At 37.1% G+C, this 14863-nt stretch overlaps 2 protein-coding genes across 3 annotated transcripts; one reads left to right on the forward strand and one right to left on the reverse strand.

The window, feature by feature from the left end:
* The first annotated feature begins 3345 nt into the window (after positions 1–3345).
* On the forward strand, positions 3346–12828 carry LOC103449498 (uncharacterized). 2 transcript variants are annotated; one of them, XM_029090355.2, is made up of 19 exons: positions 3346–3626; positions 4728–5223; positions 5741–5832; positions 6435–6599; positions 6694–7087; positions 7744–7862; positions 7960–8032; positions 8115–8335; positions 8428–8472; positions 8562–8658; positions 8935–9126; positions 9702–9781; positions 9900–9987; positions 10634–10783; positions 10938–11063; positions 11443–11613; positions 11981–12040; positions 12140–12309; positions 12388–12828. In XM_029090355.2, exons 1-18 carry the CDS (start codon positions 3586–3588, stop codon positions 12251–12253), a joined length of 2724 nt encoding a protein of 907 aa, XP_028946188.1. In that variant the 5' UTR covers positions 3346–3585; the 3' UTR covers positions 12254–12309; positions 12388–12828. The 2 variants fall into 2 exon arrangements, with proteins under 2 accessions (XP_028946188.1, XP_028946189.1); XM_029090356.2 differs by lacking the exon at positions 9900–9987 and having other exon boundaries at positions 3347–3626.
* On the reverse strand, positions 12252–14559 carry LOC103449546 (protein trichome birefringence-like 8). The gene is made up of 4 exons (XM_008388871.4): positions 14097–14559; positions 13214–13603; positions 12844–13002; positions 12252–12653 (listed from the first exon to the last, which is right to left on the reverse strand). The coding sequence occupies exons 1-4, from the start codon at positions 14486–14488 to the stop codon at positions 12326–12328; spliced, it is 1269 nt and encodes a 422-aa protein (XP_008387093.2). The 5' UTR covers positions 14489–14559; the 3' UTR covers positions 12252–12325.
* Positions 14560–14863: the final 304 nt, after the last annotated feature.

Here is a 14863-nt window from a genome sequence, read left to right on the forward strand (position 1 = left end):
ATATGCTAAGCTCTTACATGTAACGAGCTTTATTCTTTTAAGTTAATGATATACAGTCAAACGTAACTCATGTCACACTAAGGTTAAACACTAATATATGTGCAATAAGGAACAACTCTTTATATGTAAAAAACCAAGTATTTTTCGAGATTAGTTGAGATGTGAGTTTTGATTGAGAGAACTCAACTTATTTTATGTGGGGGTTTTCTACTTGTATTTGTCAGTTCGTTGGGTTTTGATGTTGGCATTGCTTTGCTCAGACAAGTAGTAGAGGATAAAATTCAAGGGTAGGTGTATGGGACTAGGAGAGAATGGCTTTTGGACGCTGTGAGTTTGGCCATTTAGAAGGAAAAGCCCCTAGAGCAAACAAGAAGTAAACAATTCCAACGTTAAGGCATTTGAGCATCAGCCGGCTGGGACTGAAGCCTAAAGCGTACGCAAGTCCGAAGAGCTACGGTGCATGGTCACGGATACGGAAATGCGACTTAACACGATAAAGATATATGTCAAATTAATAAGAAAAAGTGTTGTATGATCACAAAAGCACATAACACAACACTGAAATACGACACTACACGAGATACTAGAGAACACTACTGTGTCCAAGCAGTCGATGATCCTTGACTAATCGAGGCCAATGCTTCAAACTACTTTAGGGTGCATGGAATTTGACATTTTTCTTTGAAAATTTTAATTTTTACTTTTTATACAAGTGATAGTTGGGAAAGATAAAACCGAACTCAGAACCTCGAGTTATTTTTAAAGGTGAGAATGCAGTTATGACGATTAACTTACAAAGTTTCTTTTATTTTATTTTATATTTTATAGAGGACCAGCTGTTGGCTTTTCCATGATAATCTACCATTTTGAGAGTCGAAAAGACTCACAGAAGCATTTTAATCTCTTATGCGATTAAGTTACAAAGTCTAATTAATCGTGACGAGAAAGGCAACGTCTTCCAAAGATTGGGTTTACTTCAGTGAAAGATGCTCCTCTGACCAAGAACCTTATAGAAAACAAGTGAACATAGCAAGATTAATTAATTACTAAATCAGATTTCATGTCTCCCGAATGACTCAAAATTAAAATAAAATAAATTAAAATATATAATATCAGCACTTGGAAGAAAAAAACGACGTTCCAATATACATTCACAATTGGATTGGATTGTGTAGGTTCACTTATTAATTATGCATTTATATGCGCCGATATGAAGACCATTGCTATGCAAATGAATCACAGTTATATTGAATTATATAAGTGATTGACATTTGAGTTTTAGCTATATCTTAATGGATAGAGTGGAGTGTTGTGTTTATCTTTATGCGGTCTAAATAAAATAACAACAGCTTCCCAATTTTTCGCCGTTGTTTTCAAGTTTGGAACAAGGAAACAAAGTAGCCCATGTCGTGACTGCTGAGAGAGAGAGAGAGAGAGAGAGAGAGAGAGAGAGAGAGAGAGAGAGTTTCTTAAAACATATCCAAATAAGATGTCAAAATTTAAACATAAACTTAAATGGGTGGTGCTATCCATTATCCATACATCTATTTTTACTTCTCACACATCTCTCTCAATTTTCAACCATCAGATTAAATGAAATGTATAAGATCAATGGTAAAAAATTAACAATGGTGTACTACAGGTAAAAGGGGAGTGAATAGCACTACCCAATTTCAATTTGAAGCCTATGCGCCACTTTGACATCTTTTAAAATTTTGCTCTCTAGCCAATAAGTCAAATTAAATTATTATATTAATGTTTTTTAAAATAAAAAAATTCAATAAAATGCATTTAATAATCAACTAAAAACATTTGAAGCTGTTTTCAAATTTGGCAGCAAGGGTGAAGGCTGCCAATTTATGTCATACCACATCAAATTTGACTTTTCAATTGAAAAAATATTATTGCTGCTTTTTTTTTTTTTTACTGTTAGTGCTTAAATAGGCATTTTGACGTTTTCTTTGGAAATGCTCTTATAAGATAGTTTTGAGCCGCGTTTTGGCTTCTTTGATATCGTTGTTGCAAATGTTAATGTATTTCGAGCTTAATAAAAATATTTTCCTTTTGTTTCCCTAGACAAACAAAATTTCACATGCAAGATAATGTAAGTTAAGAAACTCGAAGAATAATAAAAACCAAAATAAAGACATGTTTTTTTTTTTTTTTAATTTTTTAATTTTTAATTTTGAATAAAAGATATGTTTATCCTGGCAAGGAAGGTGAAAGCCTCAGCATAATGTAAGCAAGACTTCCATGTTAGGATTAAGATAATATAGATGGACAAGCATGGAAGCTGTGTATATTAGTCAAATATCTCATATTCGATTTTGGTTAATTATTGGATATAATGCAACAACTAAGTGCTTTAATTAAAAAACACAACTATAATGTCACATCAGTTAGGATTTAAAAAAGGAAAACTATGAAAATGGCTTAAAAACTTTGAGTTTTAACGATAAAGACAAAATAAAGGGTAAAATGAATAGTACTAGGATTGACTTTTTAGTGAAAAAATGTGGTTTTTCATTAAAGTGAACAGTACTGCTGGCTTTTCGTTAAAACTCCCATTTAAAAACTCAAGATGTGAGTTGGCACCTATAACATTTCTTATAAAATTGGATGGGTGAGTAACGCGTAAGACATGTCCTTGGGTGGGGAACAACAGCTGAAGATAGCTGCTAATACCCCATAGGTTGAGGAGCAAAATGAGGAATCCACCCGAGGAGGGGTTCGCATCTGATTAGCTAGTTGGTGAGGTTACCAATGCAATGATCAGTAGCTGGTCCGAGAGAATGATAAGCCATACTGGGCCTAATACACAGCCCATACTCTTACGAGAGGTAACAGTGGGGGATTTTCTGCAATAGTCGAAATCTTGACGGAGCAATGCCGCGTAGAGTTAGAAGGCCTACTAGTCGTGAACTTTTCTTTGTGGAGAAGAAGCAATGACGGTATTTGGGGAATAAATATCGGCTAACTCAGTGCCAACAACCATGATAATATAGAGGATGCAAGCGTTATTCGAAATGATTGGGCGTAAAGTGTCTGTAAGTCTGCCGTCAAATCCCAAGGCTCATCCTTGGACAGGCAGTGGAAACTACCAAGGTGGAGTACGATAAAGGCAAAGGGTATTTCCGGTGGAGCAGTAAAATGCGTAGAGATTGGAAAGAATACCAAACGGTTTGAGTTTACAAATCATAAACGACAATGGTTGAAAAAACAACAACGCGAAAGCCCATATTTATTCATCTAGAAAAGAAGGCCCAGTAAAGGCCCATTGGGCCTAAGGATGGTTGCACTAGGGTGCTTTCAACAAAAAAAGGATTTGGAGAGATCCTGAGAGCCAGCCAACAATCTGTTATGTGATCGCACCTGTCTCCACGTATGCGGATAATTCCCGTTTGCCACGTCACCTTTTCTTCTTCTGTGTACGCAAACAACCCAGACAGCCCCCGCCCAACTGAGAAGAGAATCCTAAAGCATTCTTCCCCCAATAATTTTCTCTGACTTTCTCGCCATTATCCCGGTGTTTTTCTCGGCAACCAAACAAGTTTTCCCTCCAATTTTTCATCTCTCAGCTGTTACATGGCCACTAAATTGTACCACAACGGTTTTCTATCTCCAAGGTGTTCCACTTCTCTTTCACATTTCCTTTGCGCGGCATTTTTTTTTTCTTCTGATTTTAATTTTGGCAAATTTAATTTCTAGGATTTTAGGGTTTCTGAGGTTTCGATATCGATTACGAACTGGAATTGTGATGTTTAGTTGTGTGAATTGCGGTATATCAATGATTGGGTAGTGATACGCTGAAAGTAGAGAAGAAGATAAGAATTTGACATGTCGTTGAGTGTTGGTTTATTTTGATTTAATCTAATTTAATGTGAGTTGTTCAATGCTTCTGAGCAGCAGGAAGATAAGCATTTGTCATGTCGTTGAATGTTGGTTTATTTTGATTTAATCTAATTTAATGTGAGTTGTTCAATGCTTCTGAGCAGTAGGAAGTTAAGCATTTGGCATGTCGTTGAATGTTGGTTTATTTTGATTTAATCTAATTTAATGAGTTGTTCAATGCTTCTGAGCAGTAGGAAGATAAGAATTTGATGTGTCGTTGAATGTTGGTTTGTTTTGATTTAATCCAATTTAATGTTAGTTGCTCAATTCTTCTGAGCAGTAGATGATGTAACAAGTCAAGAATTTTGATTTGGTTTTGTTGGGTCTTTGCAAAAAGTGAGAATGTATTCCTTCTAGCAGATGAGTTTTGAATTGGAACCGTTCTGCATCATGTGTAAATTGTGTTGTAGTATGTTATACTGATAAACAACAACAACAACAAAGCCTTATTGCAGTAAGTGGGGTCGGCTCTATGAATCCTAGAACACCTCTGCACTCGATTTTGCGCCAAGTCTTTCGTTAGTGCCAAGTACTCCATGTCTTTTCTTAGAGTCTCTTTCCAAGTCTAGGTCCTCCTCTACCCCTTATTCCCTGAGCCTCTGTCTCATAATCGCATATTCTAACTGGAGCATCCATAGGTCTTTGGTTCACATGTTATCCTTATACTTTTCAAAAATTGGAGTTGATTATGTGGTTTTCGGATTTTTGTGTGTTTATGTACTGGCTTGATAACCTTGAAGTGCGTATTGTTTTGCTATTAATTGTTAGCACTAGCACCTTGGCGTGTCGTTATGTTTTATTTGTTTGTTTCTTATTGTTGTGATTGGTACTTGCAGCTCTTCAAATCCATGGAATTCGCTTAAACCAGCTAGAATACATGATTCCTGCAACAAAGTGGTTGATTTGGATCACCTATTAAGTAACTGGGCTTATCCAAAGAGAAGATGCCTTATAAGATTTTCTGTGTTAGAGCACAGTAATTGTTATAGTCTTAATCTCCGAGCAGAGGGCAATTGGAAACACTGTCTACATTCTCTAAAATCTAGAAGAACGGATAGCCTGGTTCCACTTGCATCTGCTGATGATGGTGTTACGGTCAATGGGAGTCCCCAAGCTAGCACCAGTAGGGATGTTGAGGAGATAAAAGTCAAGCTTAATCAATCATTTCAAGGTGAAGATTCTAGTGATGGACTTGTCCAATATTTACATGAAGCAGCCAGGGTTTTTGAGTTAGCCATGAAGGAACAGGGTTCATTGTCAACGTCTTCTTGGTTTTCAACTGCATGGCTTAGCATAGACAGAAACGCCTGGCTCAAAACACTGTCTTATCAGGTTGTCATGAACTTTAGAATGTCTTTGTTAAGGCCACAACATGCATGGACCATCTTATGATTCGCTGCATGCTACTACTATTCTTGGAAAAGGAAAACAGTTGTTAATTTTTTGTAATTGAGATTATGCATGAGTAAACTCAATGGTCCTTCCTACTTGGTTTATGCCAGTCTCATAGTGTTATTGAACTTGTTCTTCACTTCCAGATTGTGTCTCGCATAGTATGACTTTCACACTTATCTTGTTGAATCAGTAATTTAGTAGGAGAAGTTTAATCATTTGTAAATAAGTAAGACTGGTATTCCATGTTTCTGCAAGGTATACCAGTCTTATTAGCTTATCCATTATCTTAGTCTATATCATGAAATCTACTTGCCTTATATTATATATGGAACTGGTTTAACCTTCTTCAAGGTCATTTTTGTGGGACTAATTTGACGGGTATTACTGGTGAACCTTTTTAGCTAATTATTTTGCATCGATTCATAGTTCTCAATATCTGGAGTTGATTTCTCAGGCTTCAGTGTATTCCTTATTGCAAGCAGCGAGCGAGATTGCAGCTCGAGGGGATGGTAGAGACAGAGACATAAATGTTTTTGTCCAAAGGAGGTATTACATTACTTGTATTTCAGAAATTATGAGTTAATGTGTGGAAGTTGAGTTGACTGACTAGAAGCTTGTCCTATCAGTTTTCTAGCTAGTCCATTCAAACTGTAATTACCTTTATTGCCAGTGCTGCTAATAAGGATGCATTTTTTAAACTTGGGCCTAAGTATGAGTCTCTTCTCTTCCTCTGTATTGATCTAAGGACGTTTGACAGTTTCTCACTTCAATAAAAATGGCATACTTTGATCTCTTTTACAGACAATTGTAATTAGGTGAGTTTTAAATATCAGCTTCAACCACCTTACTTTCTTATGGCGTTTACTGCTTGTGTACACGAAACAAATTTATGTTTTTAAACTGAAAATTAAGTGGACTAATTTTTTAACGTGAAAGTGGAAAATTCGTGCTCTGATTTGTTTGTCAGTATTGGAAAACTAGACTGAGGACTTTGAAATTTCAGTTATGTGTTTTCATTCATACAAAAGTCAAATGTAACTGATGTTTTCTTTCTTTCAACTTTTGGTCGCTTATAGATTTATTAACCCTAATATTTCCTTTTATTTGGTTTAATATTTTCAATATGTTTAATTAGTTCGTTGATGCAGTATATTAAGAGAATCTGCTTCCCTTGAGAGCTTAATCCGGGATCAACTATCAGCCAAGCAACCTGAAGCTTATGAGTGGTTTTTCTCTGAGCAAGTGCCGTTGGTGGTAACATCCTTCGTTAATTATTTTGAAGGCGACCCACGCTATACTGCTGCAACCAATGTGTATGTTATCATCTATTGTTTAGTGTGTATTTTAATTTTTCTAGATGGATTTGAAGATTATGTAGATTTAATGCTGCATTCAATCTGCTTCCAGGTCTAGCAAGGGAACACACTTGGGGTCTAGCAATGCTAGTCACATATCTCTCCTCATGCTTGCACTGACATGCAATGCCGCAATTACAAAACTTGGGCAAGCAAAAGTTTCTTGCCCTCATTTCTTTTCGACAATCCCAGATATAACTGGTAGATTCATGGACATGCTGGTTGATTTTGTTCCTATACACCAGGCTTATCTTTCTATAAAGGATATAGGTCTGCACAGGGAGTTCCTTGTTCATTTTGGTCCTCGAGCTGCAGCATGTAGAGTAAAAATTGATCAAGGTTCAGAAGAAGTTGTTTTCTGGGTGAATCTTGTACAGAGGCAGCTGCAGCGAGCTATAGATAGAGAACGAATATGGTCAAGACTAACAACATCTGAAAGTATTGAGGTAACCTCAGGGACAATGTTTAGGCCTGTGACCCTTCCCATAGGCTGCTTATTGATTGGAAGTTCACAATAGAAACTCTTTTGAAGCTAACAGACTTGCAGGTTAAGAGGGTGTAATGCATAAGTGTAAGTCATGAATGTCAGGCTTATCATCCTTATAATATTATATCAACTGTAATGGAGCCAGCATAAAAGTATATTACTCATCAGTATGTACTCTTTTTCTGACAGAACTGTCTAATTAGGAAATCTGAGATTGTAACAGAGGAACGTGGAGTTTTGAGTTGCCGTTCCTACTATATTTCTTTCATAATTTAGTGTTGAGTACGTGTAACATTTGACTTAACGGTCAAACCATTGAATATGTAGATCATACTTGATACTCCACTTAGGAGCTCCTTTAAGAGACATGAAGGTTGGCCAGTCAAAATAATAGGAGAATAAATATAAAGATGTGGCGAAATAGAAAATTAATATAGGAACCGGATAATGAAATTGCTTAAGTCTTTTTAAGTGAGAAGAAAGGCCTTATCTTTACGATATTTATAATCGATGATTACTTATATATATTGGGGCTTGTGAGCCTTTATGTATATACGGTTGCAAAGCTGTACTACGATGATGCTGTAATTGTCGGCTAATACTGAATTAGTGTAGGTATTGGAGAGGGATCTGGCTATATTTGGATTCTTTATTGCCTTGGGTAGAAGCACACAGTCCTTTCTATCGGCAAATGGATTTGATGTGTTAGCTGAACCGATTGGAGGCTTTGTTAGGTATACCTGGTTTTTTTGACAGATGATACATAAGTTTGTAATTGCTTTCTTGGTTTGGTTGTGGTCCTTGTGGATTTAGTATTTTCAATATGTGCAGGTTCTTGATTGGGGGCAGCATCTTATACTATCCTCAGCTTTCATCAATAAGTTCTTATCAATTGTATGTAGAGGTTAGCATGTGTTGTCATAACCATCTTGTGGATACACTTTTGTGGTTTAAATACGATATCTAATGATGCATAAATTCCACAGGTAGTCTGTGAAGAGCTAGACTGGCTTCCATTTTTTCCAGGCATTTCAGGCACCCCAAAACAATCACATGGGCGTAAAAGTAAACGGGAAGGACCTCCCAATTATGAAGCAATTCCCCAAGCTTTAGAAGTATGTTTTCAGTGGATGCAGAGTTTTATCAAATACAGTAAATGGCTGGAGGACCCTTCTAATGTTAAGGCAGCGAGATTCTTGTCTAGAGGGTATGCAAAACATGTGGTGCATAGTGATTGAACCGTAAATGGCTTCATTTTTTTTTTTTAAAAAGGGTTTTTTTTCTGTCTTCAATGGTTAGGCACAACAAATTGGTGGAGTGTATGGAAGAACGCCGTATATTAAAGTAAGTTAATGAATGTAGCAAAATCATCTCTCTCTCTCTCTCTCTCTCTCTCTAACACACACACACCCCCCTTTTAAACTGCAATGCAGGAATGAAAATATGAAAAGCTATAGCAATAACATTGCTGAGAGGACTAGACCTAGAACTCATCCACCAGCTGGGAAAGAATTGGATACTTTTGACAAGGTGCGCTTATTTCCCTTTAAGTTGTGTTCATTGCAAAGTGCAGTATAATTATGCAATTTTTTGTCAGTTTTTACCCCACTATTTCTCCATATACCCTTTTCGGTTACTCATGCATAAATGGTCTCATCGGCTCTAGACTTCCCTTCAATACTTAGCACCTCAAACGAAAGCTATTTAACAGTCCTTTTGTTGGGCAATATTTGGGATAGTACTGGGGCCACATAGGAACTTGCTGAATGCCTCTGATTGTTTTGTGGAATTGGCATTTGGTGTCAGGCCTTGGAGAGTGTTGAAGAAGCCGTGATAAGACTAGAAAAGTTGCTTCAGGATTTACATGTATCAAGTTCGAACTCAGGAAAAGAGCATATACAAGCTGCTTGTTCTGACCTTGAGAAGATAAGGAAGCTTAAAAAAGAGGCTGAATTTCTGGAGGCATCTTTCCGAGCAAAAGCAGCTTCCCTTCAGCAGGTTTTTTTTTTCTTTTTTTTTTTTCCCTTTCAGTTTCATATGATGATTGTAATGTTTTGATCACCAACACACCATTCAACCAATTTATTACTTAATAGTTGGTGAACTTTGCAGGGGTTTTTCGTTTTTTTTTTCTTTTCAATTTATTCAGATTTTCTACGTATAGATGTCAAAGTACATGTTCATTATTGGACATTTTTTTTCTTCATGTTTTTCTATAACAGATAGATGTCTTGGCTCCTTGATGTTGGCATAGAAGATATACTATAATAATTATCCTCAAAGTATCTTATAGTTATAGGTGAATGTATTTGAGAGATAACTCGAGGATGTAAACCACCAATTGTGATGGGGCTTTCCTGCATTTTTAGATTATGTTGTTTGGCTTCCTCTCAAATTTACCTACTGTATCTTATAAGTTGCTCTGTTCAGACCATGCATTATAATTGTAGATTTCTCTTATGCCAAGCTCCATTCTTAGGTTCACTTGTATATTTATTTATGAGACATTTTACCCTCATTGGATTTTGTGAATTCTGACTTGTATTAGTTGTACTTTCTTTCTTGTCATCCAGGAAGGTAATCGCTCCCAGTCTTCTACTAACAAGCAGCAACAGTTCTTTAAAAGGAAAAGTAGAAAGAATGGGGGCAATAGGTATGAAGCTTAAGTTCTTATTTATTATGAAGCTTTTATTATTCCATATGACTTAGCTCTTTTTTTTCTTTTTGGTTGTATTCTGATAAGCACATCTCATTTCAAAATTTATTTCTAGAGCTGTCAGTAAATCTCGCAGTTTGTGGAGCTCCCTAATGCGCCGTCCAACTGGAAAGCCCAATCATGAGTTGATTGGGGATCAATCTGTATGGCCCATCTTCACAAGGATTTCATTGACTTTTACATAGTATTGCGCTATCTAATATCCAAATGTATTAACTTTTAACTGGAACTTTTGTATCTAAAATAAGATTGTGTATGCAGCTGGCTCAAATTTAGATCTGTTTTGACCAAGAATTAACAACACTTAATGTTACTCCGACATGTTTTTTTCGGTTAGGGCAAGGTCATTAATAGAACACTCAGGTTGAATTTGCCACTAGCAGTGTTTCTTTGCATTAGCATGATAAATACTTTGGGTTCGTAGCTGCTTCTCTTAATAGCCCTGTGTTATATTATTTTGTGTTCCTTCCTTTTGTTGTCCTTATAAAAATGCGGTTGAGAAGTTAGGTTTCAATTATTGACTTGTGGTTTTCTAGTCTATCTTGTTGTCCCTTAATAGGAAGATAGAATAGCTGTGGCATGAAAAAAAAAAACCCATAAAGGCATGTGCTTAGCTTTTGAGTGCAGAGAATCCTTTGTAACTGACTTTTTGGCGTTCTCATTTATGAGATTGTTCCCTGTTGCTATTGCCTCACTTGATTCAGGAGCATATATCTATTTTGTTGTTGGAAATTGGAAATGTGCAATATCTCAAACCAAGTTGCTTAATGTTTGCATCCTTTAATACAGGATAATGAACTTATTGAGCAGAGTGCTTCAAGTATTGAATTTGAAGAGCCAGAATCAAGTAAGATTCAGCGTTTTGAACTTTTACAGAATGAGCTGATAAAACTTGAAAAACGGGTGCAAATGAGTGCTGATCAATCAGAAAATGAGGAGGTATATCTCACACTGCATGCAACTTGATACCATATTATTCAGGAGAAAACAAAAAGGAAAGAAATTGACCAGTAAACAATTCCTACTTGAGACTGTCATTTGAACTCTTACTGATTTAAGAAATTTTTATGTTGCTATGGATTTTTTTATTCAGGATCTTAAGTCTGTTGATGATAGTCCTAACTATGAGGATGATGTCGGAGCTGCTCAACTACTCCAGGTTCAGAAGAAAGAGAATGTCATTGAAAAATCGATTGACAAGCTAAAAGAAGCTAGCACGGTATGAATTTTTTCTGGATTAAGTAGGCAAATGGTGACCGTTGTTAACTCGTTAGACATTGTTGACCTACACTTGGGCCAAGAAAATTAGGGGGGAAAAGGAACTTTAATGTTGGTTTTGCTCCAATTGTTTAATACTTTGACTAGAAAAATCATTCAGAATGAGGACCACGCCTCCTTTAACCGCATATTTTAGTTGCCACCAAACCAATTAGGATATAGGATATCTATTAATGGCCTGTGGACGTCTTCATTGTTTTTTGTACTTAATTATGAGCAGGATGTGGACTCTTACTTTTAATATAGGAGGACTTCTCCGCAGCTTGTAATTTCCTTTTCATTAGTTTTCTTTCTTGTTTCATCTCAAAATTGATGAGCAGGATGTGTGGCAAGGAACTCAATTGCTAGCTATTGACGTTGGTGCTGCTATGGGGTTGCTTAGAAGGGTCTTGATTGGAGATGAACTGACAGAAAAAGAAAAAAAAGTTCTACAGAGAACTCTGACCGACTTAGCATCAGTTGTTCCTATCGGTGTTTTAATGCTTCTTCCAGTGAGAATTCTTCCTTGTATCTTTTATTCTGGCCAAAAAACTTATAAAATGATAGGATTCTCATCATAGTTCTTCATCCAGCTGATGTGGTTTATCATTTGAGGGGGTTTATGGTCATATAACAAGGCGTGCTTCAGATATTCTGTTTATGTTGCATTGTTGTGCCATTGCAAGTGAATAACGTATATACCGTTCCTTTGACATGGTGGAAGGGGGTTCATAATTGGCTTTAAGTATCTTCAAGCCAAGAAAAGAAATAAAAATGAATTTGTACCTTGAAATAAAAATTGAACAATTTAGCTGTTTTGCCTAACACTTTTTCTAAACCCTATTGGAACTTAGCATAGAGATAACTTGTGTCTCGCAGGTCACTGCAGTTGGACATGCAGCAATGTTGGCTGCTATTCAGAGATATGTACCAGCTCTGGTATGTGGCTTTTAGTTCCAAGAGTTTCATTTCCTTCACTCTTCATGAGAACCAAACTTGTGTTTTGTTAACGTGAACGTGCTAATGTTTCTTTGACAGATACCATCAACATATGGTCCGGAAAGGTTGAATCTCTTGAGGCAGGTTGAGAAACTGAAGGAAATGGAAAGCAGTGAAGACAGTTCCAACGAAAATGTGGAGGAACTAGCCTGAATAGAAGCCAATGCTGATTATGTACAGTTGTCTGTAAATAAATTTTCAAATCTGAGGTATGCCACATTTTCTTTACTTGGTTCTGAATCCTTTTGCCAGTAGAGTAGCGTAAATAAGTTCATTCCATGTGTCAGGCACTCCGGGTAAGCACCAGTGGCTGCAGTCTTGTGGAGCATCAACTGGAGTTCCTGGCTCACGATACTTTGAGGGGTGACCATCCTTCCTGAACTCTGTTAGATACGTGATGTTTAAGAACTGGACCTTCCACTTTTCGTATTCCAACTGTTTGATTGATTCAGAAATGTAGAGATTATTCACCGGGTCAACTGCAAGATTTTTGTAGTCTGTTTCTGGCTCTGAATAGGTATCACACCCACCCCCTTCATTCCATGTGCCGTTCCTGCAACTTCGCATGTTAAAACCTCATCGATTCATTAACCATCAATTCCTTACTTTTACGCCATGTTTGGCAGCAACTATTAAGGAACAGCAAGTTGTAAAGTCACCAAGTTACACTAATTGCCTTTCATTCTTTTGGTTTGAAGTATGTAAATGGAAGTTTTCATAGTCAGAAATCTGTTGATACTTGCCTGTAATGCACCGGAGAGAAGCTTCGGTAGAAAACCTGAGTCCTTCGAGGGTCTAAATTCTTGAGCACCCAAGATTTCCAGGTTTGTATAGACCTCCTGAATGCTTCCATCGCTCCCATTGTCAAATTCACTTTGCCGTCTTCCTCAAAGTAGCAGCCCCTGAAACACAAGACGGCCAGTTGTGAAGAGATAACGAAAAATGAGTAAATTAACGGTTTGACTTGTTATGTTGTTAAATTGTTAATCCAGATCATTGATAAGGTGCAACCCTTTTTAGATGTGTGGAAGATTAAGAATCTAACAACATAACATGTCAGATATTTAGACTAGGAACATGTTAGCGAGTTTAAGGAACTAGCTAGTGTCGTACATCTTTGCTGTTTTGCCTTCGTTCCACCAGTGCCCTGCACTGAAAACTAGAACATCTGCTCCAACCCAGTGTTTGGAGTACCAATGGAATTGATCGAGCTTAACTGTGGTCCTGACCTGGTTTGGTGAATTTTTGGGTGGGTGTCCTACAACCACAAGGAAGGGTGCCCTGTAATATTCAACTGTGAGGTTGTAGTCCTGGAACCGCATCGACAGAAAACCCTTGTGTTTTGTTATGGGGTTCCCATTCACTTCATAGATTCTAGACTTGTTGGACGCCCCTTCTGCAAGCATGCATAGCATGGATTCCCACTGGTTCCTTCCGATGGAGTCGCCGGCAAACACTATCCGTCCGTTTCTGCTTCTTTCCAAGAAGTCGCTTGCGTTAAATCTGAGATCATGGGGAGGAAGAATAAAATCTCTTTGATTAGGTTCCTTGATTTTCTCAGTCCATCAAATTATCACTAATTTCTATTAAGTACACTAATTAACCTTTGAAATCAATCTCTTAAACTACTAGATTAGGACATCATTTGCTAAGTTCTTAGCTCTTCTTGTACATCTCGTAACACCAATGAGTGCACTATAGTAGCTCAAAATCTTTCCCTCTTTAATTTAGGGTAGAGAGCAAAAATCGAACTTTTGCTACAAGTGCAAGAGTAAGTGCTCTACCACACGAAATAGAAAACTGCACTCGGAAAAAATCTACACTTTTAAGTTTAAATCACAAAAATGTCCTAGTGCAGTTATTTTTATGTTCATTTCTAAGGACTATCCTACTCCTAATGTTTATATGGTTTCAAGGGTTTAACCTAAAATGTATGCATGGCAGTGTGCAGTATCATGCAAAACCAAGCTTTCTGAAAACTACACTACAAACTCACCTCAAAACATCACAGCCAGCCGGTTGCCACCGCCATCTCCGATAACCTTCATCTTTTCGACCACTCTGGCTGCACCGGAAGCCAGGGTCGAGAAACGGGCAGTTCTCGGTGTAGGACTGAAGTGGATGAGTCTCGTCGCGGACCCATCTGCCGTAGGAATAATCACAAGTTCCTGGAGGCAACTTGTGATTATTTTTTGGTAGGATTTGGGATAAGAAACCCAAATGATCGGCTAGAAACTGAGAGTCGAATGGGGTTACGAGACTGAGAATAAACAAGGAAGAAACTAGGAGAAGGAAGAAAGAGATTGCGTAACGAAGTTCCGTTCTGATTAGAAATGGAAAGGGGAAATTTTGGAGCTTCTTAGGCTGATGAGATTGTTGGAGATCCATTGGAAGAGATTCGGAGAAACAAAAACTCGTATTTTGAACAAATCTTGGGGGTTAGAGGAGAGAGGGGGAAAGAGAGTCATACTATATTTTGTCAATTTATTCGATTTGATAGTAAAAAATTGAAAGAAGTGTGTGATATATAGAAAGAGGTATGCGGATAACCACCCTATATTTATGGTATTAATTAATTTTATATTCATGGTTAATTGATCAGATTTATTGAGTGACAAATAGGGAATAGAGCTGGTCAATTTTTATTTATTATTTTTGATCGAATGATATTAAGCGACGATATCGTTGCGGATACTTACTTGTTTCCCCTTTATATTAGGAGTAGAATTGATCCGTATAAATCAATGTAAATCTTCTTTATTT

Source organism: Malus domestica, chromosome 12, assembly GCF_042453785.1.
Source record: "Malus domestica chromosome 12, GDT2T_hap1".
NCBI lineage: Eukaryota > Viridiplantae > Streptophyta > Magnoliopsida > Rosales > Rosaceae > Malus > Malus domestica.

Excerpts from the sequence above, each read along its gene's own strand:
- LOC103449498 (XM_029090355.2), top strand. The coding sequence starts at position 3,586 with ATGGCCACTAAATTGTACCACAACGGTTTTCTATCTCCAAG. Across the intron at positions 7,088-7,743 it reads CAACATCTGAAAGTATTGAG|GTATTGGAGAGGGATCTGGC; the intron begins GTAACCTCAGGG and ends GAATTAGTGTAG. Across the intron at positions 11,614-11,980 it reads GTGTTTTAATGCTTCTTCCA|GTCACTGCAGTTGGACATGC; the intron begins GTGAGAATTCTT and ends TGTGTCTCGCAG.
- LOC103449546 (XM_008388871.4), bottom strand. The coding sequence starts at position 14,488 with ATGGATCTCCAACAATCTCATCAGCCTAAGAAGCTCCAAAATTTCCCC. Across the intron at positions 13,604-14,096 it reads GCTGGCTGTGATGTTTTGAG|ATTTAACGCAAGCGACTTCT; the intron begins GTGAGTTTGTAG and ends CCATGATCTCAG. Across the intron at positions 13,003-13,213 it reads GAAGGCAAAACAGCAAAGAT|GGGCTGCTACTTTGAGGAAG; the intron begins GTACGACACTAG and ends CTTGTGTTTCAG.